At 51.1% G+C, this 24,799-nt stretch overlaps 1 protein-coding gene and 1 long non-coding RNA gene across 3 annotated transcripts in view; one reads left to right on the top strand and one right to left on the bottom strand.

Annotated features, from left to right (window-relative positions):
• CRMP1 (collapsin response mediator protein 1) overlaps positions 1–22,969 on the bottom strand; it is a 66,240-nt gene extending 43,271 nt beyond the window's left edge. The window contains exon 1 of one of the 2 annotated variants that reach the window (XM_070791786.1): positions 22,564–22,969. In XM_070791786.1, the coding sequence (XP_070647887.1) occupies positions 22,564–22,944 (381 nt within the window). In that variant the 5' untranslated portion in view covers positions 22,945–22,969. Of the gene's footprint in view, positions 1–18,348; positions 18,695–22,563 lie in introns of those variants that run through there. The other variant, XM_019963079.2, reaches the window with a different exon arrangement.
• LOC139183676 (uncharacterized) lies at positions 20,388–21,477 on the top strand. The gene is made up of 2 exons (XR_011567272.1): positions 20,388–21,074; positions 21,197–21,477. It is a non-coding gene; the product is annotated as an uncharacterized lncRNA (long non-coding RNA).
• Positions 22,970–24,799: the final 1,830 nt, after the last annotated feature.

Below are 24,799 nucleotides of genomic sequence, written 5' to 3'. Positions count from 1 at the left end.
TCATTTAAGGGGTTATAAAATATTTCATTTTATGCATACACAGTAGACTGTTAATTATTCCCCCATGGTTCTTTTCAATGTTTCACAATGATACGTATTTCTACAATGAACACCTTTGTGTATAAAGCTTTTCTTTTAATTTGGACTGTTTGTTAAGCTAAATTGTCAGAAATTTAACAACTGAGTCAAAAAGTATAAACCGTGCTTGCATCCCTTGATAAATATAACTAGACTGCTTTTCAAAAGTACCTCTCCAATTTGCCATTCTGAGACCACCAAAACACCCTTGGTTGTCATTAATATTTGTCAACTTGCACTTCTTGGAGGCTGAGAACTTTTTCTGCCACATGCCCATTTACTGTTTGTGTTACCTCCTAGCTGGAGATGTGGTGATGGACAAAGCACAGCCTCTGCCCTTAAGCCCCACCCCTTAGATAAGAAGCCAATTGTTACTGACAGACTTTATCTTTTTGGGCTCCAAAATCACTGCAGATGGTGACTGCAGCCATGAAATTAAAAGACGCTTACTCCTTGGAAGGAAAGTTATGACCAACCTAGATAGCATATTCAAAAGCAGAGACATTACTTTGCCAACAAAGGTCTATCTAGTCAAGGCTATGGTTTTTCCTGTGGTCATGTATGGATGTCAGAGTTGGACTGTGAAAAAAGCTGAGCATCGAAGAATTGATGCTTTTGAACTGTGGTGTTGGAGAAGACTCTTAAGAGTCCCTTGGACTGCAAGGAGATCCAACCAGTCCATTCTGAAGGAGATCAGCCCTGGGATTTCTTTGGAAGGAATGATGCTAAAGCTGAAACTCCAGTACTTTGGCCACCTCAGGCAAAGAGTTGACTCATTGGAAAAGACTCTGATGCTGGGAGGGATTGGGGGCAGAAGGAGAAGGGGACGACAGAAGATGAGATAGCTGGATGGCATCACTGACTCGATGGACGTGAGTCTGAGTGAACTCCAGGAGTTGGTGATGGACAGGGAGGCCTGGCGTGCTGCAATTCATGGGGTCACAAAGCAAAGAGTTGGACACGACTGAGCAACTGAACTGAACTGAACTGAACTGAAACAGTAACAATTCAGAGTAGCCACCTCAGAGGGAGGGTCTGGCATGGGTTCCTCTGAAAACTGAGCCTGAGATGACGATTTTAGACCCAAGCAGTGATTCTGGGAGGTGATTCCAGTAAGTGGAGTAAGGGAGGCAGGCATGGAAATCCAATACAGGGTACCCACTGATCCAGCTAACACAGGGTACCCAGTGAGTAACTGGGCTAGATCCCACCAGGGCCCCCTGAGAAACCCTCTATAGACACAGAATGCACCTCAGGTGGGTCCCAGTGGTCCCATAGCACTGACCATGAGAGGAAGGCAGAGGATGCTGCATAAGCCTAGAAAAGAAGGTTGTCACCCAAATTAAGGAATCGGCAAATGGAATGCATGCATGTATGCACACTCAAGTCATGTCCAGCCCTTCCCGATCCCATGGACTGCAGCAGGCCAGGCTCCTCTGTCCATGGAATTCTCCAGGCAAGAATACTGGAGGGGGCTTGCCATTTCCTACCACAGGGGATCTTCCCGACTCAGGGATCAAATCCACATCTCCTGCATCTCCTGCTAGTGGGTTCTTGACCACTAGTGCTGTCTGGGGCTTCGGCTCAGTGTTAAAAGACAAGCACAGGACACAACTCAGTGACTAAAACAAACAACAAACTAAGGAATCAAAAAAGGCTTGCTGAGCAGAAACAGAGCCTGCAGCCTGCTACTCAGAACCCTCTAGTGGGTTCTTGCATCAGTATGCTTCCTCCAGAGTGAGGGCTAAGTTAGTGAGACCCTACTTAATCTGGACTCCTACTATGTGCGAAATTCACTCTCTCACTTGCGCCAGGCAGCTCTCTGATCAGTGTCACCTGAGGGTCCCCCCCTTGGCTGGCTTGTTTGGGACACCTTACATCACGGTCTCGTCTGCAGACCCCTCACCTCTTAGCCACTTTATGTTTACACAGTTCTTAACACAGTACATCTGACATAGTCTACATTTACATGTGTTTATAAATGTGCCTTGTCGCACCGACATCAGAGGTGTGTTCCCCCGCTGGCTGCATCAGGTACCACTCACAGGGAACCAGCTGTACTCTCGTTACTGCGGAAGGAGGGCAGCGCCTACAGCTGTCCCTGCAGTTCCCTCAGAGACTTGATTCCATGAGGGCAGAGATTTCACCTGTTTTCTTCACTGCTGGGTCTCCAATACTTTGGGCACAGCCTGGCAGGACAGATTAATGGATGAACACCTGAACTAATTCTCGAAGGATAACTGCGTAAAGATGGAGAGAAACGGCATTGTGGCCATGAGACAAAGAACCAAGGGCCAAGGAAGCCAAGGAAGAGACGTATGTCCTGTTCTCCAGGAAGGGGGTCTCTGGAGGAAAGGGCTTCAAGCTCAGTCACCCCCAGGTCCAACCACCTGCCTCTTATCTTTAAGACAGAAGCCAGGACCAAAGGAAAGAGCCCTGAGCACTGCATACCCAGAGGCAAAGACACTGCTGTGCAGTTTTCTTGGGCACTAGAAAGCAGAGAAATGTGAGTCATTGGCAGCTGGCGCCTAGTTTCTGAAACACGGTGTTCCGTGGGCAGCCGTCTGCCTTGTCACATTTAATAAAGGGCTTTTCAGGCTAATCCTGAAAGGTGGTATTTAATGCACTGTGCCCAGAAGACCAGCCCCACCCAGCTCTGCTCTTCCTAGAATCAGATGTTCAAATCCCCACCCCACCCCCCAGCTACCAGCAGATACCATGTGTAGCTACCATCAGGGTACTGGCTCTTGCTGTTCTCAGGGGCCAGCCTATTTCTAAAAACAATAAGCTCACAGCAGAAGGCAAGAGCTGATGTGACTTCTTTTTTCTTCCTTCAAATGACTAGCGTGCTTGCCTTTCAACTGACACTTTCAAAAGTATGTTCTTTGGAACCCTAGCCCAGCAGGGTTTTAATAGATGTTGATCCAAAAGGGGATTCCCAGGTGCAGTGAGTTTAGAAAATTCTGGGTTAAAGAGATGTAGAGATCGTTTTTATGTCAGGAATTCCCAGATCCTTTACTGCCGATGTGTAATGTGAATATTCAAGAGGGGAACTGAGTTGATCTTTTCCAAATTTAGACCCTTTTCATTCTGTGGGACACTTGACAAGGATATTTTTTCTCAAAAGACATCTCAGGAAATGTGCTTCATGGCTGCAGTGCTCTCCATGCCTGTTTGTGCTGAATGGTTCTCAGGGAATGTGTGGTCCCATTGACCTTGGATGGAAATGGAGCTCGAGATGGGCTGACCTCCCAAATTCATAAAATCAACATGGGTGGAGATTAGACTCAAGGTTTCCTAATCTCCTGTCCAGCGTTCACTCCATCAAACACACTTTTGTCTCATTTTTAAATATGTTCACCCATCTGAGGGCTTCCCTAGTGGCTCAGCAGTAAAGAATCCGCCTGCAATGCAGGAGTTGCAGTAGATGCAGGTTTGGCTCCTGGAAGAAGGCATGGCAACCTGCTCCAGTATTCCTGCCCACAGAACCCCATGGACAGAGGTGTCTAGTGGGCTACAAAGAGGGTCGCAAAGAGACACGACTAATGTGACTTAGCACACATCCACATGGTAGAAGCCATAACCACCCATAATCAGATGCAATTTAGAAAGAACCTGAGGATCTAGCTCTCTAGGACTCCCTTTCTTCATGCAGGAAGTGTGAGTGAAAAACCCTAGAGCCGTACTTCCCTCCAAACAGTAAGTTTTATGACACATAATTTTGAAGAACTTAATAAAAATCACACATTTAAAAGAAAAATACCAATACCCTGCCTCTCCCAGGATTACCACAAGGAGCAAACAGTCAGCAGATATAAACAATGACAAACTCTGTACAAGACTCACTGTTTTAAATACCTTGAAAGAAAATGAAATACCTCCTTAAAAATTCAACAAAAATCTAACAGCAAGGGTATGTCAGAGACTGCCCACTTCTTCCTGGGTGACAGCAGTAACCTAAAGAGACTTACACTCATCATGGCTCACGGCCTTGGATCAGCGTTGTGTAAGAACAAAACGTTCAGAGTCAGACAGATGCAGCTTCCAATCCCTGCTCATTTGCTATCCATGTGACTTAACCTGTCTGAGCCTCAGTTTCTTCATCTATAAAATGGGGATAATTGTCCCTGCCTTACAGGGCTGAGGGATAACCCCATGGGGTACGTATATAAAATGCTTTGCCCAGGCCTGCCACTGGTGAATGACTGGTGAATACTCAGCAGAGTTACACATTGTTTATTCTTTGCCATTTTCTGTAGCAGAAATTATACTCAATAAATATTTGCTTAAGAAAAAGAGTACATGCAGCTAAAAAAAAAAAAATCTTGCCCTTAAGGAATTCTCAGGCCAGTGGGAGAGACTGAATCATAACCAGACCTTTGCACTCCAGTGTGGGAAGGGCTTGGACAGAGGGGTGGTGGGAGCAGAGAAGGCCTCCACTCCAGCCCTTCCAGGAGAACCGTGCTTATTCTGAGCTTGAAGAGTGAGTAGGAATTAGCCATGTGGCAGAGGAGAGAGATGAAGAAGGGAATGGCAATCCACTCCAGTATTCTTGCTTGGAGAAGCCCACAGATGGAGGATCCTGGCAGGCTGCAGTCCGTGGGGTTGCAGAAAGTCGGACACGACTGAGCACCTAACACAGACAGAGGAGATGGTAGAGGCAGGCAATGGCAGGGACAGGCATGGGTTAGGGGGTGCCAAGAGTACTCAGGGGTCTGTCAGTGGTTTCCTCTGGCTGAAGTAGGACCACAGGGTGAGGAAGCTGGAGAGGCAAGCAGGTGCTGGCTCACAGGGGCTCTAACGCCATAAGCAGACGCGAGGCTGGGCTGGCCATGATGGTAATGACGATAATGAAAAGGCTTTCACCAAGGAGGAATTCAAGCCCACCAAAGTTTCTGAACTGAGACTGCCCAAACTGGGCGGAAGTGGGAGAAGAGAAACTGATCATCTGCACAGCTTCCTTCAAGCTGGGATTTCTTAGTAAGGGTATGCCTCAGCCATTTTTTCAAATTGTATCACAGATCTTGACTTCTGACCTAGAAATTCAGTGCTGGGAATCTGTCCTCAGGATAATATCCCAAACAGGGTCAAAGAATTATCCACAAAGAGGTAAATCAAAATGAGTGACAAGGTACCACACCACTAGTGGCTAGCACTCAGCTGCTAAAATATCCCCCAGGAATTTTTATTTATTTATTCATGGCTGTATGGGTCTCCGCTGATATGCACAAGCTTTCTCTGGTTGTGGTGAATGGGGGCTACTTCTCTTGTTGCAGAGCTCGGGCTCTGGGGGCGTGCAGGCTTCAGTAGTTGCGGTGCATGGGCTTCGCTGTCCTGCAGTAAGTGAGATCCTAGATTCCCAGACCAGGGATTGAACCCGTGTCCTCTGCACCGGCAGGCAGACTCTTAAACACTGGACCACTAGAGAAGTCCCTTCCCAGGGATTTTAAAGGATAAACCACAGTGCTAGACAATAAAACGTTAGGTGGAAAAGCAAAATACCAAACCCTCTACATGGTAGATCTTTCTGGTAGTATGACTCCACCCAGTGCAGGCTTTGGGGTGCTGCCCCGTGTCCCCACTGCCCCTTGTGCACCCCTCCCCCAGAATGCTCATCACACTTCATGGTCACTGGTCACATGCCCATCTCCTGCTGGGCTAGATACCCCTCCATTCCCAGAAGAGTTCTGTGTGACTCATCTCCAAATCCCCAGAGACCATGCAGGGCCCTTACAAAGTTTTTAGCAAATGTTTGCTGAGTGGGAGGGGAGGAGGTGACAGCCAGGAGGGAAGGAGAAGAAAGAGTGTTTGAAAAGACAAAGGGCATGGGGAGAGAAAAGAAGAGTGAGATAAAGGAGTGATAAAGAGGGAAGGAAAACGAATGGAAGAGGGAAGAAGGAAAGGGAGGAAGCTGGGGGAGAAATCATGAAGAAAGGACAGAGTAGACTGACAGATCAGAAATCTCTCTTTTATTTTAACATTCCCTGAAGTCTAACCCTGCTGCCTGGGAACAGGAGCTTGCTTAGTGCAAATCCTGTTCAATACAGGACAGGTTGTTCAATATAGGTGGGGCCCGCCTACACCTTGGTGCTGGGCAGTCATCACATCTCCACGGCCAAACATCATAGGGAGCAGAAGAGCAGCACAGAGAATGGAAGACTTTCTTCTCCAAACCCAACACTAATCTCCCTTCCAGCCCCAACTGTGAGGAGAGAGTAGGTGTTGGCAGGATGCCTTTGCTCTCTTCAGAACATCAAGTACCATGTTGAATGCCACTTACAAAAATTAGCCTTTATAGTTTCTGATATTTCTACCCACACAACAGCAAAATAAATAACCATCAGTTAGGAGGGGAGGTCTGGATCACACTGTATCTTGTGTATCACTGTCCTGAGGGAAGCATGAAGCCTCCCTGAATTCTGTTCTCCTTTCTGCATGGTGGGAATAAAGTCTGTCATTTCCAAAGTAAAGTTAGAGGAACAGAAAACTCATTAAGGTCTGGGGAGCTTTAGAAGAAAAACAAGGTTCCACTCTCATCAAACCAACAACTTACCCCAAAGTCACTAGTTTAGCAACCTTGGCTGCTATCTGGAAAACATTAGAGAGTGAAAGTTGCTATTACAGAGACAGAGAAAGGCAGTGACTATTTCATCAAGGAGAGGATGTTTGAGCTGGGTTCTGAAGTATGAGATGCTCATGAAGTCGGAGGAGGGCATGGCAAACCACTCCAGTATTTTTGCCTGGAGAATCCCTTGGACCTAGAAGCTTGGCAGGCTACAGTCCATAAGGTCACAAAGAATTGGACATAACTGAAGTGACTTAACACACACACATACACACAGACATGAAGCAGAAAAGTGGAGGAGAAGTGGAAGATTCCAGCAAAATAAATAGTATACACACGGACACAGTTCTGAAGTTTTCAGGTTCCATGAAGTAAATAAGGACTGGAAAGCAGTACTGTATGCTGTCCATGGTCCTGAAACACCACTAGGCACCTGAAAACAGATTTCCTGAAACCCTGTGATGAATTGTGGTTTCCCTGGAAGCTCAGATGACAAAAAATTTGCCTCCAATGCTGGAAACCCAGGTTCTATTCCTGGATCTGGAAGATCCTCTGGAGAAGGAAATGGCAATCCACTCCAGTATTCTTGCCTGGAGAATTCTATGGACAGAGGAGCCTGGTGGGCTACAGTCCATAGGGTCGCAAAGAGTCAGACACGACTAAGCAACTAACACTTTCACTTTTTGATGCTGAAGATCTGGCTCCCTCCTACCTCACCCATCCATGGAGTTCTTCACTGCTTTTCTTTCTTAGATCACGGCATATCTGTAATCTTTATATTCCCACAGATCAAAAACAATCATGGATTATGCTTCACATTGTATGTAATAGCTGGTTTCAAGTACATCTCACTGAGTGCCACTGTTTCAATACTTATTATTCCACTCAAGAAATTGGGGGGAGAGCCTGTGACACCCCACATCCCCTCTCCTACCATGCTTCACTAGTTCACACACTGGAATCTGGGGTCAGTGGATTTTGTTGTTGTTCAGTCTTGAAGTCACGTTTGACTCTTTGCAACCCCATGGACGACAGCAGGTCAGGCTCCTCTGTCTTTCACAATCTCCCAGAGTTTACTCAAATTCATGTCTATTGAGTTGGTAATGCTATATAACCATCTCATTCTGCTGCCCTCTTCTCCTTTTGCCTTCCATCTTGCCCAGCATCAGGGTCTTTTCCAATGAATCAGCTCTTAGCATCAAGTGGCCAAAGTATAGGAGCTTCCACTTCAGCATCAGTCCTCCCAATGAATATTCAGGATTGATTTCCTTTAGGATTGACTGGTTTGATCTCCTTGCAGTCCAAGGGACTCTCAAGAGTCTTCTTTAGCATCACAATTCAAAGGCATCAATTCTATGCTCAGCCTTTTTTTGGTCCAACTCTCACATCATTACATGAATACTGGAAAAACTATAGCTTTGACTACATGGACTTTTGTTGGCAAACTGGTGACTCTGCTTTTTAATACACTGCCTAGGTTTGTCATAGCTTCCCTTCCAAGGAGCAAGTCTTTTAACTTTGTCAGTGGATGAGTGAGTGCCAAAAATAGGGGTACTGGCTTAATACAAAGAGGGCAACTCCATCCACTTACAGGCTGTAAGTGTGTAGAGATTTTGATCAGGCTGCCTGATTTATCAGTGGGAAGGGGCTCAGAGTAAATAAATGACAAATTACTCCTTGAAAGATGAAGAACCTCTTTGTGTCTGAAGGGCAAGCACAAGAACAAGTCTCAAAAAGGTAAAGGACATGCTTGTCTGTGCATTGAGTGCAGGTAGAATTGCTTTCTCATGAGGCAAGGAAATGTCAAGGTGAGTTCTGAAAGTTCTTTGCCTTTCAAACTCTACAAGCCACTGACTGACATTAAGTCACTGACTCACGCTTGCAACTCAAACATTCAATTGGACAGGCAGCTACGCACTCCACTCATGCAAGTACAACTCACAACACAGCACCAGAGCCAAGATAATGCTGCAAATCCACTGGGATTCCAATCCTAGTGCTTTTGTCAAGATTTTCAATTGCCAGATCTAGTTTATGGGACAGGAATTTATGTTATTAACAAATACCTCAGACACTCTTGACGGAGACCTTCTGTGGTAGACTGGGTTATTTCTTTCACATTCCTTCCTGCCCTCCTACCCTTGCCATGCTCCAGCGTGGGTGCAGGGCTCTTCCAGTCACACTGACTGTGGGTGTGTCTGCATGACTCGCTTTGACCAATAGACTGAGAGTGATGTGAGTGCACCAATCTGAGCATAAGCTTCAAGAGGCAGGTGGGTTTCAGCTCAATTTCTTTCAGAGTTCATCCTCTACCGTGAAAACTGCAGGACCCAAGGAATGATGCCTCCTTCAGTCTGAGTCCCAGAATGGGATGCTATGAGCAGCACACCTGATTCAAAGAGAAACCTGAAGACAATTCTAGCTGAGTCCAGCTAAGCCTCTGCCACCCACAGACCTGAGAACAACAGACAACTCTTGTTGTAAGCCACAGAATTATGGGGTTGTTTGTTAGGCAGTATTATTGTATCAAAGTGAACTGATACACCATCCAAAACTTGCACCAGGAGCCACAGCCCCAGTAGCTGCTGTCTGATTTTCTAGCTCAAATACTTTATAAACCCATGACTCTGTTCCTACCCCAAATGACCAGATCCCTCTTTCTTCTAGGGTCCCCTCACAGTTGTCCCAACCAGCCTCCCTGCAGTAGCAAGAGTGACCTACAGTGCAGCTGCATGCTCTTATTAATTCACAAAAATCATCTGCCTTTGGTTTTGCCTCAGGGGACAGCCTGTCAGCCAGCAGCCCTTTGCCACACTTTCCAGGAAAGCAACCCTGGAAGTGGCAACAGGCCTGAGACTGAATGTAATGAACACACATTTGTTCTCCACCTGCATGGGGAGAGGACACAGCGGCATTGCCCTCCTTCATGAATCAGAAATATAGGTGGTCTCCAGGGGCTGCAAGATCTTCTGTGAGCTCAGGCCCATTTCCATGGCAACTGCAATTTTAACAGCGAGATCTCAAGCTCCACTGTACCTAACAGACATTCAGCAAACACTCCCTGATGAACTGAATATCTGGTTTTAAAATAACACAGCTCTGTCATGACCCCAGGAGCAGGAAAGGTCTTCAGGTTTCCTACAGAAGGGAGAGGCCAGACAAATCTGGATGTATGTGGAGACCCATTTCTGCACTTCCTTGTCTCTGCTTTTTATCTTATATAAAGCAATCTGGACAGAAATCCTTTGCCTTCTGAGTACATATAAAGGACCACTTGCACTACACGGATTTTCATTTCTCATTCATTTTTTTTTTCCTGTTTTTAATTCTGAAGTCACATTAAGAAGCAGGTATTATTGCTACAAATAGGCAAACTCAGAGAAGTGATATAATCTGCTCAAGGTCACCCAGCCAGGAGATAGTGGAGGCAGATCTGAACCTAGTGCCACTGGGTACCTACCAAGTGACAACCCAGTGTTCTGTGATAGTTACCCCAGTGTTCTTAGTTAAGACACCTGCACCTCAGTTTCCTCCTTTGAAGAAAGGGAATAAGCAAGAATAGATCATACATATCAAGGCCATTCCCAACATCATGCATCTCACCAGCACTTCTGATTGGATTGTTGTGAGTGTGGCCAAAAGGGGGTAGGCAGATCAAAGCCTCTGAAACTTGGAAAGGGCTCTCCAGTGGTAAGACAGGAAATTCAGAGCCCTATTCACCTAATAAAGATGTCCTGGGTGGCACAGTGGTAAAGAATCTGCCTGAAATGTGGGAGACAAAAGAGATGCAGGTTCGATTCCTGGTTCAGGAAGATCCCCTGGAGGAGGAAACGGCAACCCACTTCAGTAGTCTTGCTGGGAAAATGCCATGGACAGAGGAGCCTGGTGGCCTACAGCATCACAAAGGGTCAGACATGACTAAGCAACTGAGCACGCATGCATTCACCTAACAATTACTGACAACACCTCCTGTGAGTCAGATGCTTCCACACTTACTATTTCATTTAATGCTCATTTAACAAGGAAGCAGTGTTGCCTGCTGGCTAAGGACATGGTGGGTAGAGGCCAGAATGCCTGAGTTCTAAGCGGGCCCCACACTTATTACCCTTGTTCCTTAGGCACGTTTACCTCTCTGTACTTCAGTATTCTATCTATAAGGCAGAGAGTGGTTTTGAAAAAGTAAATGAATTGATGTGTAGACAGAGCTTAGTGTCTGATTTATAAAGTCCTTGCAACCCAGGGAAATAAATCTCATTCAAACGCCCAGTTCCGTTTTCAGCTTCTCTCTAACCTCTCACACCCCAAACCCAACATCTATTCCAGAAGTATCCTTATACCTACCTGCTGATCTCCACCTCCCACTGCACCTGCCGCAGGTCAGCCCTCTTCCCTGTCTCCCTGCTGCCTGCCTTGTCCCCTCCCAAAACAGCCAGTGACCTTTCTGAAACACAAATGCAACCATGTCATGTGTGTGCTTAGTCATTCCGACTCTTGGGACCCCACAGACTGTAGCCTGCCAGGCTCCTCTGTTCATGGGACTGACCATGGTGTGCCTCTCCTTAAACCTTTCTCCAGCTCGGACTCACACGCAAGATAAAGTAAGCCTCCAGGTGCTTCCTGGTCTGACTCCTGCCCTCTACCAGCATGGCACCATAGTCGTCTATCCTGGTCTGACTCCTGCCCTCCCCCAGCATGGCACCATATTCGTCTATCCTGGTCTGACTCCTGCCCTCTCCCAGCATGGCACCATATTCGTCTATTCACACTATCGTCTGGTTATCTAAGTCCTCCCAAGGTGGCGCTAATGGTAAAGAACCCTCCTGCCAATGTAGACAGATGTAAGAGACATGGGTTCGACCTCTGGGTCGGGAAGATCCCCTGGAGAAGGGCATGGCAACCCACTCCAGTATTCTTGCCTGGAGAATTCCATGGACAGAGGAGCCTGGCAGGCTACAGTGCATAGGGTCGCATAGAGTCGGACGCGACTGAAGCAGTTTAGCACTGCACTGCACTCTGGCTCTCTAAGCTGCACTTTCACAGCCCTGTGCCTTCATCTACGGCATCTGCTACCTGGACTTCCTGCCACACCTGCTCTGCCCGTTCATTTCCGGCTCACCTTGTCAGGCACAGCACTCTGCCTCCAGGAACATGTGTCCACCTCTTGGAGTTCCTATGGCATAGGGCTTGCACTCCTTAGTAGCATCATTTCACAATTTCATCTTTTGGCTCATTTTTGTTTGTCTATTTCACCCAGGAGACTGTGAGATCCTTCACCCCAGAGACTACAGCTTACTCCTATACAAGTTGTTAGCTGGGTGACCTGTGGTAAGAACTTAATCTCTGTGTTCCAGTTTTTTTTTTTTTTTTTTCCCTGTTAGTGGAGCTAATCAAAGTACCCAACTCACAGGATTACTTAAGTAAAAGCTCTCGACACACTAAATACTGGCCTATAAAGCCCAATGCCTTATGCTGAATGTTCTGTGTGTTTTTGAGGAAGCAGGAAAACCTTCCATTGCTTTTATCAGCTTCTCAAAGGAGTCTGACCCTAGAAAGTACTTAAACCAGTTTGCATGTGTGCTAAGCCACTTCAGCTGTGTCTGACTCTTTGCAACCCTACAGACTGCAGCCCACCAGGGTCCTCTGTCCATGGAATTCTCCAGGCAAGAATACTGGAGTGGGTTGCCATTCCCTTCTCCAGGGGATCTTCCCAACCCAGAGATTGAATCCGCATCCCTTGTCTCCTGCATTGGCAGGCACGTTCTTGACACTAGTACTACCTGGGAAGGCCAAACCAGTTTAAAAGGTGCCCAGTAACCAAAGTTTTATGTTGATTCCATTTTGTTCTCCATGCTCAGAAATAAAGAACAGCAAAACGAAAAAAGGAGTGGGGGAAGAGGGGAAAAGGGAAAGAAAAATCCAAATATTGTACTTAGAAATTGCACTAAAGAACTGGGGATATTTTGAAAAACAGAAGGTCCTAGGTAACTGAGAAATATCTTCCAGATCCTCCAGGAATATCAGTGTGAAAGAGGAAGGCATCTGTGAAAACTTCTGAAGGCAAAAGGTAGACTCTCTACATATGAGACTTTCCAACAACAGAGCTGTCCAGGAGTAAGCAGGCTGCTGTGCAAAGTGGTGACCTCCCTGCTACTGGAGGTAAGCAAGGAGAGGGTACTTAAAACTCCTACACTAGAGAGGAGGCTGGGGGTGGGGGAGAAGCAATGGACACTCTTTTCTGCTGCCTCAAATGTATAAACACAGAGAAATTCACAAAATTTAAAAGCTTCTTCTCAACTTTGACGCTGTATCAATCAAATATTTGCCTAGGACTGAATCCCTAAGGTTCTATGAATACAGTCTGATATTAATATAAAGTACATGCGTGCATGCTAAGCTGCGTCAGTCATATCCAAGTCTTTATGACTGCATAGACTGCAGCACACCAGGCCTCCCTTTGCTACATAGAGAAATTAAGTGACTTACCAAAATTACACAGCAAGTAAGCAGAACAGCTAGGATTCAAACGCAGAGAGTTTGACTTCAGAGTCCACATTCTTCCATTCTGGCTTTATCACCATCCTCCCAGCTCAAGAACTTCTAGAGGCTTCCTATTACCCTCAGAATAAAGTCAGAATTTCCTATACTTGGAGCTGAATTATCTACTCCAACTCTGTAAAGAAAAGGGATCCAAGGCCCAGAGAAGAACTGACTTGTCCAAGATCAAACATCCCATTTGCATTTGAGCCAGACTTTGAACCCATGGGCTATTTCTGTCACTTTGAACGCATTCTGCCTGACTTCTAAAGCCCTGTAGAATTCTCTCGCTCCCCAGCCATTCAAATTTATTTCAAGTTCCTCATCCTCAGATTCAGCTGTGTAAAATCCTCACCCTGCTGACCACATTCATTCTCCAGCCCAGGGCTTGTCCATGCTATTTCACCTGCCTTGCATGCTTTTATGTCTCCACCAATCAAAGCCCTCAACACCTAGCTCATGCCATCCCCCAAGCCCCCAGAGACCAACTCCAGTCGCTTCTGGCAAAAGCTGAGCCCTCCCTTCTCTGAACCCCTCTAACACCTGTGCTCTATTCCACAGATTACCCTCTGGTCCTTTTTCAGTCATCCCAGGCATGTGCAATTTTTCATTTAGCTGGAAAGGTCAAGATCATGAAATATTCAAGGAACAGAAAAGATCTGCAGTTAACAGTGGCTGATATCTGTCATTCTGTATCTTCATCTCCTGTGTTGGGGGGAGGGAACTGTCATCTGTTAGTCATTCACAATGTGCATTCACAAACGTTATATTATGTGTTTTCATGTACTCAGTCTTGGCCAAGTCCGTCATAAAATACAGGCGCTCAGATCTAAGTGTGTACGGTTATGTTACAGAAGATGTCACAATGCAGTATCACTTGCATGCTCTCTGATACACTTTTTAAGAATCTAATTTAAAATAATTTTACCCCAAAGAATATGGCCAACTACTCCTTGTCTGATCATGAACTTGACCAAGCTGAGACTGTCTGCTTCTCTGCCCCAGATGACAGAAGCCCCGATTCAGAACCAGATGTCCGCTAGTACTCCTCTTGTGGGCCAGATCACTGGCGGGTTTGGTCTCTGCTCTTCCTTGAGTCTCAGTCCTGCTGATTTCACTAGATGCATGACAAATCCCTGTAGGCATCTCAAATTCTTTGCATAAAAAGGCACCAAGATAAGCCACATAGTTAAAGGTAGGCTGAACACCATCTTTGGGAAGAAACAAGCTTTTGGCACATCTGTCTATTAGGTAATTGAGTCTGAGGTACTTTTAATTTAATGATCACTTTCTCCCCTGCTCATCTCATCTTGAATGTTTGACTTAACACACACACACACAAAGATTTCAATCAGACGGTGACTATTTTAGCAAGCAGACCAGACTATCTACTCTTCCCTGTTTGAATGGACCTCTTCATTTCTTCACAGGCCACCGAAGAAGCTTTTAAGACTCTGTAATCTCAGTTTACTCTTTGAGAAACAGGTTGCCTTCCTCAAAAAACCCAGTTAGAGATCACACAAATCCTTTTTTTTTTTTAATCCTTTTGAATGCCATAATGGTCTGCAAAAATCACAAATGGTCAGTACGCATGAAGTCTTATTCATAATGATAATAATTCTTGAACCATCTCAGTGGACACTCCTGCCTCCCCTTCGGTGGCTCCATGGGGACACAGAGCATCTGCAGGGCCACCAGCCTTTGTTCGTTCAGAGCCACGCCCAGGATGCCCTACTTACTTAACCACCCAAGTGGGCACCAAAAACCCGCTTAAATTAATCCCGGCTGTACCATTAATTTTTAAAAAAGCCACACGTGAAAGGGAGCTTTATTAATATTTTAAACAATCCTTGGGGGCTGAAGCCAAGTGTTTCGATTTTTTTTTTTTCCCCTCTTCTCTATCAGGCTACTCTAGTATCTCAGAAAAAAGCGGAGGCGAAGAATAGAGGAAAAGACACCGGAGTCAAGATGAGTAGAAGAGGGCTTCTGTGACGCAGCTGCCTTTGTCCCCACTGTGCCCTGTCTGGGGTGTCCCTTCTCTTCCTCTGCTCACATCCTCTCTCCTGTCTCTGATTTCACTGCCAAAGCTGCGACCTTATCCCCTTCACTCAGATGAACGAGCTGAGGCTCAAGGGGGCACAGAGACCCAACATCAAGGGGACTTAAGGATGTATCTTGGTCCTTTTGACAGCCCCTCCCCGCCTTGGTCTCTCCACAGGCCACACACACACCATGGCTCCCAAAAACATCTTACCTGTCTCCAAGGTTTGCTCTAATTGCACAGAGAAGCCACACTTGGATGCAGAGGTCGGGCTCCGCAATGCTGACTTCCCTTCAGTTTCTCCAAGGGGTCACACTCTTTGGCCTCAGGGCCTCCCCTAACTCTCAGAGAATCCCCTCCCTCCTCCCTAACTCCCTCCCCTTCCCAGAACTGGGTATTGCTGTGGTGGTCCCCCCAAGCCTCCTGTATTTCCCTTATAACAACCCCCCCCCCACACACACACATACACACTGTTACCATTTCAGGCTGAAATGTCGGTCTTTACTAAATTCTGGGAAGATGAAGGACACGCCCATCTTATGTCCACTTTCCTTAGCACACAGAAGGTGCATGGAACAGACAAGATCCTATTATTATTATTATTAACCTAGGAACTGAGTACTATTGAACAGGTTAAGGGAGCAGTAAGTGAAAAGGCACAGTGCCCGTCCACTCACTGAATGGCATTCCAGTTCTTGTCACTTCTTATGCATTATCAGCCAAAGGTTCTCAAGAAGCTGTGGGCCCTACAAAGGAGCTCCATCCAAGTCCATTCTCTCTGGCTTCTCCTCTTAAACCACATACCTTTCTAGCTGGAGTGGACTACATGCTTAGTGGCTAAGTCATGTCTGACTCCTTATGACCCAGTGGACTGCAGCCTGCCAGGCTCCTCTGTCCACGGAATTTTCCAGGCAAGAATACTGGAGGGGGTTGCCATGTCCTACTCCAGGAGTGGACTATGTGGACTACATCAAACACAAATGCCTTGTCAAGGGCCACTTTTCCAGGAACTAAGGATCATTTTCAGCATCTCTCCTTCCCATGCTACTGGAGCTGCCAGAGCCACTCTATCTGACTCTCTTTGACACACAGGTTGACTGCCTGCTTCGCACAAAGGACTAAAGAAGCAGGATCAACCAGAAGTTCTGAAGCCCTTGCCATGTGCCCACCAAACACTAAGCCCTTTGCCAGGGTCCTCTTGAATGAATGCTCCAAGGTCCTGTGAAATGGCCAGGGCTTGGCGCACTTTGGATAGCAGAGCCCCAAGGCTCAGAAAGGAGGCAGAGCAGGGCTGAACACCCAGATCCATCCAGTATAAAAGCCGGGCCAGTTCAGCTCCACTCCAGAGGGCCACAGCCAGCAGGCAGGGAGACTACTGCGGTTGTGTAGACAGAGCCACACAACTCCAGAGGCACTGCTCCCATTGACCCACCTCAAAGACCATCTTGCTAAACTTCCTTCGTGGAAACTGGGGTCCAGTACAGGTTACAGATCTGCTGTGGTCCACAGCCACAGTGGTACCCAGGCCTCCGAACTCATCAACCACTGCATCACCTCCATCTCCTGCCTCAGATCCCTCGAGGGCAATGTCAGAGTCCAGAAGCTGGGACTGGCTCCTACAAATATTCCACACGTTCCTCCCACACTGCCTGGCCCCAAGGCAACCACATCCCCCCTGTGGATTCTTAGCCAGCTACAGCGTTAAGGGATTGGTCACGTATGCCTCTGTGTCTCAGAGGGCAGGGATTAGGGGTGGCTAAGAGGTGGCCCCCATCTTCAGGGGTCTCATCTCTGGATGTGACTCAGCAAAGGTCTACTGACAAGATCTGAAGCTGGGCCAAGGAGGAGTTTTCTAAGGGAAGACTCAGTCCAGAGTTGGGCAGGAGGCAGGGCTCTTCTGGAGAAGCAAGGGGGCCAGCCCCCTCCCAATCTTCCTCTCATTTGCGCCCCAGTGCTCCAGCCTCTGAGAGCTTTAGGTGGACAATGCCCCCTTCAGAAGGCTTATTGAGAAGATTCAATAAAACAAGATCCACAATACACTGGGCAGATAAGTGGGTAACATCAGTTCCTTTCCCCTTACCCAATGTGGCCCTCTCCAAGGTGCTTTGGGGCCATCCCTGAGCTTTTATCCCTTCTGGATAAAGGAGGATGCTAGGTTTCCTGTCTCAAACCTCAAGCATCTTCTCGAGGATTTCATGGAGATGGAATTTCAGCAGGCCATCTATCTGGCTGCTTAGATACCAGCCACCCAAGGCCCACGGTTTTCTCCAGCACCCGAGGTCCACATCCCTCAGGAACGGTGTGGTTCAGCTCTAAGGCCCGGCAGGCAAGGAGGATGGAGGCCAGGTCTCCCGGCCCCGCTGTGCCCTCAGCTCCCCACCCTGAGACAAAGCCGAAGGACCTGGGATCCTTTGTTTCCGGCCACACCCTGGGACCCAGAGGACGGCTCAGCCCCCACCGCCATTCCTAACCCCCGCACCCCAGTGTTAACCCTTTCAGGGCCACAGCCCCTAACCCCCCAGAGTCTCTCCATTAGGTTATTTTTAGCTGCCGTGAGGACTGGGAGGGGCTCCTCCATCATGGCGCTTGTCTCCAGGTCCAGACTTCCACTCCACCGGTCTGGGCGGGAAGTGGGGGCCAATAGTCGACCCTTTCCCCTCCTTAGTAGGCAAGCAACGCTGCCGCGAGGGGCCAGAGCTGGACGGTGCAAAGACCCCCCCCTCTATCCCCGCGCTGGAGTTTCAGCTCCAGGACAAGGAAGGAGGGGGTTCGGACCCCCGCGCCCCTCCCTCTTTTGTTCAGCTCCGCATCCTCTCAGTCCGCGCCATCCTCTGGCACATCCCGTGGCGAAGGGGGCGGGGGGCGGTGGCCGCGGGGGAGGCGGCTGCAAGCCCGCGGGGAGAGGGACCCGAGGCTCCAGCCCCGCCCCGCCATGAGGGGCTCCCCCTCCCCCCATTGTCCCCAGAGGCTTGGGGGGAGGGGGCTCCAGAGCCGAGCCCGGCCCCGCCCCACCCGCGGCGCCGCAGGAAGCCTGGCCGGCCGCCCCTGCGGACCCCGGCCGATCCTCGGCGGCGCCCACTCACCACTGCACCGAGACCGGGCGGGCTCGGGGGGCGGGGGCCCGGCTTACCGTGATGTGCGGGATGCTCTTCTTGCCCTGGTAAGACATGGCCCCCCTCCCCACCTCTGGCGCCCTCGGCCCGGCCGGGGGACTTTGTGGGGCTGGCTTTCGCTCGGTGCGGCTGTCTCTCGGTCCCGCTTCCCGCGGGCGCGGCGACAAAGGCCCCGGCCCAGAGACGAGAGGCACGGAGCTCGGCTGCCCGCGGCTGCTCGGCCCGCTCGCCCGCCGCCGCAGCTCCGGCTGCCAGCACCGCCCGGCTCCGCGAGGAGGGCGGGACGAGGGCGGGAGGAGGGGGCTGCAGACAGACAGCTCCTCCCGGCGGCGCGGAGCCGAGCCCGATTCGCCCCTCTCGCCTCGAACCAGGAAGCGCTTCCCTTCCGATCACCCCTTTCCCCGCACTCCGCCCCCCGCCCCCCAACCAACCAGCCCCGCCGACCCCCGCCCCGCGCACACGCCCTCGGCTGGGCCCCGGCCTCGCTCTCGCGATTGGGTAGGTCTGGTTTTTTCAGGGCTCTTTTGAAAGCCAGAGATGGACTTCGGATGCGCAGGCGGAGACCATGGGCAGCGCCACAGGTGTGCGGTCCCTCATGGGGGCCTGGGCGGGGGGCTCCCGGAACATCTGTGTGGGGGACGGAATGTGGGCCGGATGCCCAGAACCCCCCACCCCTCCCTCGGCTGCTGGAGTGTTTTGAGGATACGGTCCAGCAACCTCCCGCCTTTGACCTCTCATTCCACAGCCTCCGTTTGTCTGCTGCGCCACTCGCTGCACAGCTCAAGCATATATCCAGCCCCAAGTCCAAGCCTTTATTCAAACTGTGCCCTCTCTCGGAATATCTTACCTCCTCTACCAGACTCATCTCTAATGGCTTTTCCATGAATCTTTTCTCTGCCACCCCTCCCACCCCAATTACTGAACCCGTCTGTCCGGGGACTCAGTAGGAACTTCCCTGCAGAAGCAGGGACCCCCAAAGACAAGGCCCTAATTAGTGGCTGACCTGCTCTACCGTTTGCAGCCCACCCCCCTCACATCACACAGCCCCCTGCCATTGGGGCCACCGGGTCATCCCCAGAGCCTGTCTACCAGACAGTGATTGCTGATTTCAGAGCCAGACCATTGTCACTAAGATCCCCGCAGCCCTCCGGGGCAGGCTAGGGGTCAGGCGGGGGAGAAGGAAGTCCTGGTTTCCAGTGGAGAGTGAACACCAACCCCAGCACCCATAGGTCCAGATGGTGTTTTGGGGAAGAGGTGAGGAGCAGGCTTGGACACGGCTTGATAAACTTGACAAAAGAAAGAAAAAGGAGAGCCCTAGCAAGCCCCCATAACACCAGACAGGTGCCCCAAATCTCCAGGCAGGTTAAAATGCCAACCTTGTCACTTCGGCCTACAAAACTCAAATCTCGGGCACAGGCTCTGCTAAAAGACCCCATCTTGTATACGTCAAGCTGCCACCCAGAGGAAGGGTGCACTAGGCCTGCTAAAGCCCCCCACCCCCCAACCCCCGACCTCTCAGGTTAGGGCCTGAAGCCCTTACCTCCATCACCACTTGGGAGCCAGTCCTCCAGTCCAGGACGGAGACCAGAGTTACCTGAGCCTTAAAATGAAGATGGGATGTTTACAAAAGAGAAACAGTTTAGTATTCCAGGAACACTAGGCCATAAGCTTCCCATTTCACAGGTGGGAAATTCAGGCTGACACACAGGTAAAATATCTCTTGGATATAAAGCATGTTAGCTGCAGCAGAGCAGTATCTGGAAGCCAGGTTCTGGCATACCTAGTCTAGAGGTCAGTTCTCCTACATTCATTCATTCAGCCTCGGCTCTGAGCTGGGTCCTAAATTCTTGGTGCTAACCGGAAATTGGGGTCTCCCTTCCCCCCACTCTATATTCCCTTCCTCGGCGTTGCTAAGTGCTAGATTCCACAAACCAGGGAATCCCCGGGGCTCAGTCTGGGCAGGGTAGCTCCAGGGGTGGGGTCGAGAACTCGGGGGAGGGGCGCGGGTTCGCTATTGGCCAAACAGACCACAGCTCCGAGTGGACTTCCCGGGTACAAAGCGCCGCATTCGCTCAGCCTTGGGCCTTGGCAGACGCTGCGCCTGCGCCACCGAAACCCCTCCTCCCTCCCCAGGAAAGAGGTTTATGGGTTGGGGGAGGGCCCGGGTACCCTCTGCAACGCGCAGGAGCAGCGAGGCCCGCCGGCTACGGGACCCGAACCCCGTAGCCGCTCGGCCCGCGGAGAGTAAAACGCTCCCCCAAGGGAGACCGCGAGCCCCTTGGCTTCACGGTCCCGAACCTCGAGTGCTTCTGGGGTCCTTGGCGTGCCCGAGGCGCTGCCTTTTGTCCAGAAACCATGGAGAAAGGGGAGCGGGCTAGAGGGGGAGAGGAAGGAGCAGTGGAAGAGGAAGCGACCAGCGTCCCCAAGGGCCGAGGCGCGGCTGCAGAGCCGTCCGGGGCCGAGCCCAGGGCCGATGCTGGCGTTGGTGACATTGACCGCAGCTCCTGATGGACGCTCTTCCACAGCTCCCGGCTGTGCACAAAGCTCTCTCGCCTCCCTGATACTCCACCACGCCATGAGGGAGGCTGGGAGATGCCACCCCCATTTCACAGATGAAGAAGCTGAGGCTCAAGAGGACGCACAGCCCTGACGAAACCACGGTTCTCCCGTATTGGCCCCAGCTTCTAGGTCCGCGGCCCCCGAAGCCTCCCTCTCGGGCTCTTAATCCTGGATCGCAAGTGAGGTCGGACAGCAGGGAAGGAAGTGGGGAGGGAGAGATAGAAAAGGGATACGGACAAGGAGACGGGACCCTCTCGATATGTCCTTTCCTTGCCCCCCTCCCGCCCCCACTCCCGCGCACTGTAGACCTTCCGCGAGGCGCCAGATTCAGGACCACGGAGAGTTCCCGAGCTCCCCGGACAGAAAACCGGGGGTGTGAGGATGGGGGCTGGAAGAGACCCACTATTGAGTCGGAGCAGCCACAGGTCGGCCCAGCCCCCATTCTTCCACGAACCCCCTCACCCAGATTTCCGTCCAGATCAAACTGGCTCCCTCACTGTATGCCTCTCATAACATTTAAGGGGAGAAGGGTTCATAAAAATGATGATAATGATAAAACTCATAATACACGACGAATGTTTATTGAATGCTCGCTACCTGGCGTCATAACTGATTTAATTTTCACAGTGAGTCTGTCGCGCCCACCGTGGCCAGGGGTGGGGCGGGAGTGCCAAACAGGGACCCCAGTACCCATAGTGGCCTGGGACCTGGGCAGTGCTCAGACATGGAGTTCTGGGGTGAGGCGATGGCTCTCCGGCCTTCGGGTGCTCCAGTTTCCGTTCTCCAAGCACCTGACCATATATATCCCACAGCTGGGTCGTCTATCCATCCATCTTCCCTCAGTGGCTCTGGTGACCACCAACTAAAGGGAGATGAGCCTTAGGGTCCAATGCCTGGCGTTCCCTCTCCCTGATGTTTCCCCCGCTTTCACGAGGAGAAAAATCTCCAAGTCTACTGACCCCGGTTCAAATCCCTGCTCTGTCTCCAACTTGCTCTGTGAAGCGAGCACACTGGCGTCGTGCGGGACTCAGAAACATTCTCTGAAGGTGTCGGGTGATTGCGGCTCGCGGTTTCCAGGTCTATCTGCCCGACGATTTCAATCTTTAACCAAATCCTTCCCCCCAGAAAACACAGAGGGAGCACTCAAGAAAGGCTTAAGCTTTAAGCCGTGTAACCAGAGGCATTTCATTAAACCTCTCCCGGCGCTAGTGACATAGGAGGTGCTCTATAATTCCTCATGAGTGAGTGAATAAATGAAGGGATGAATGCGGAACAGAGCTACTCGTCTTCTTAAAGCAGAGAATGGGGACCTTTGGATGAAATTAACCCCAGAGGGCCCTCTGCGCTCTAAGGACCATGTGGCGGCTTTAGCCAACTTACTTCCCTTCTCAGAACCACGGTCTCTCCCTTTCTGCAGAGGAGGAGCAGGGGACTGGATCTCGAAAGACCCTCTGGAGTCTCTTGGACTATGCTGGCCAACCCTGACCGACTGGCCAAACCTCTCCAAACCTGCTGTACGATAGAGTGGGGGAGGGGCCTTGGGCGCTCTCCCAAGCCCGGAGGGCAGCGGCCCCTAGCACTCCGGCCCCCGGGCACGGCCTCCAGGCGGCCCCACGCCCCGCGCCCCTAGGGCCCCGCCCCCTCCGTCCGGCCCACGCGCGCCCCGAGGGTACCTGGCCATTGTCCCGGCCGAGTGGCAGGTCGCGGGGCGCGGGGCAGCGGATGCGCAGCGCGGGCGGTCTGTCGTCGCGCTCGCCCGGCGAGCTGACGGCCGAGCCCGAGGGCTCGCTCACGTCGCTGGCCGTGTCCTCGCTGCCGCCGGGCCCCGGCAGGCCGACCGCATCAAGCCGGCCAGCACTGCGCGGCGTGCGCGCCGAGCCGCGGCGGCCCACGCTGTACGCGTCGAAGTCGATGGTCTTATTCTCGTAGGCGCCCTCCACCGCGGCGAACATGCCGCCGTACTTCTGGCGCGGGGTCTGCGCCGCGCTGCCCGGCCGCGCCAGGTACACGGGCAGGTCATCCTCCGTGTTCCACGCGCGCCGCCGGTCCGCCATACCGGTCCAAGGCCGGCTGCCCGACCGCGCCCCCACCCTCCCGCCCGCCCGCCCGCGGCCCTGGCCACCGCCGTGCGCCGCGCTCCGCGCTCGGTGCGGGCCCGCGGCTGCCCAGGCGCGACTGCGGCCCGGGCAGGGGCGGGCCGGGGTGCGAGCCGGGGCGGGGCCGGGGCGGGGCCGGGGCGGGGCCTCCGGGCGACTGTCGAAGAGCACCGCGGCCGGCTACAAAGGACCGAGAGGCGGGGACCGCGGCGAGGGCGTGGAGGGACCGTGACGTGCCCTCGCCGCAGCGCCGAGGGCGGGCAGCCCAACCGCAGTGCCCTCGCCGCACCCCAACTCCCCGCCCCCAGGCCGAGCGCAGGGCGCGAGGAGAGCGAGGGGTGCGAACCTCGGGCACGCACACACTGCCAAGCACACGCAGGTTGGTATTAGCACAGTAGACAATTACGCCATACAAACACGTGAGAGATGCACAAGCATGCCGGCGCACACGAGAGTCGGTTACACACACGCTCCCCAGACACACTTAGTCTCTTTCATGCACATCATTGGTAATTTTGCATACACATACAAGCTTGTATATATTCCTAGTCAATCACACACACATACACACACACACATACACACAAGCCAGAAATTCTCAGTCACCCAACCCAGCGCATAGACAGCATCACACCGAGATTGATTGCACAACCAGAGAGATGCTCACACATTGGATACGGCATCCATTCACTCAGTGCTATTATACTGAGTGCCCCTCTGGTGCCTAGCACGTTTTGGGCACTGGCAACAGCACCGTGAACAGAATAGATGGAGTCCTGCCCTCCGGGAGCTGACATTCTCCAGAGGAAGGAGACAAACACACACACACACCATATACCGGGCAGGGCTGCACACCAGGAAGGATGAAACCGCAGGGCAGGAGGGATGTGCTAGGACCGCATTCACGCCAATAGACAAGAGAAATACACTCTTGCGTGTGAACCAATGACTCACACATGTACACGAGGCTGACTCCTGCAATAACCCCGCAACAAAGAGATTTTTCATGCCCTTATACCAAAGACTAACTCACAAGGTGACTCCAACACACACAACCCCGACAGGGAGCCCACACACAAATCCACCCCAGAAATACGGGTAGTCGGGAGCTTAAATAGCAACATGCTCCAGAAAAAGACACACAAAGAGACAGATCATTTCACACACACTGCACACAGTCCTGTCGTCACCCACACAAATATTCCCCATTCCAGGGTCACCTCCCATGACCCCGGATGCAGCCCACCCTTGCTGAGCTAGGAATTTGCAGCCTGGTAGTCCCAGGCTTCCTCTGACTATGGCCAGGGTGAAGGGCATGGGGTCCGGGGGTCGTTCTGCTGCAGTTTCCCTCTAACCCCCTTCAAAGCCAGGTGCCATGTGCCTTCTCTGGATACCCTGTCTCATTTCTCCCTGATCATTATCAGGCAGAGGGTCTTAAGAGTCTCCAGGGACATGGTGGTCCCAGCTGCTCTTTCTGGATGGGCAGAATTGCCAGCTGCCAACCCCCACTCCTCGAGCAAGTTCAGACATGCCATATCGGGCTGGGTGGGGACCCAGCTGGGGGCGTGAGTGCCTCCTCTTGCACCCCCCACCCCCACCTCTTCCAGGGCTAGGAACTGTCTCTTCAGCACCCAGCCTCATGGTTCTAGGAGTCCCAGACTCCGGGATGCAGTGCAAGTGTATTTTTAACAAAACCTGCTCCCGTTTCTGTGAAATACTGTTTCAGAACATTCCAAGCAAGGAAATTTCATGTTGGAGACCACATGGAGACTTATTCTAAAGCTCCAAAACTATTCATGGTGACTAAACCCTT

The sequence above is a fragment of the Bos indicus genome, chromosome 6, assembly GCF_029378745.1.
Source record: "Bos indicus isolate NIAB-ARS_2022 breed Sahiwal x Tharparkar chromosome 6, NIAB-ARS_B.indTharparkar_mat_pri_1.0, whole genome shotgun sequence".
Classification (NCBI taxonomy): domain Eukaryota; kingdom Metazoa; phylum Chordata; class Mammalia; order Artiodactyla; family Bovidae; genus Bos; species Bos indicus.
This window is presented reverse-complemented; position numbering and strand designations above follow the sequence as displayed.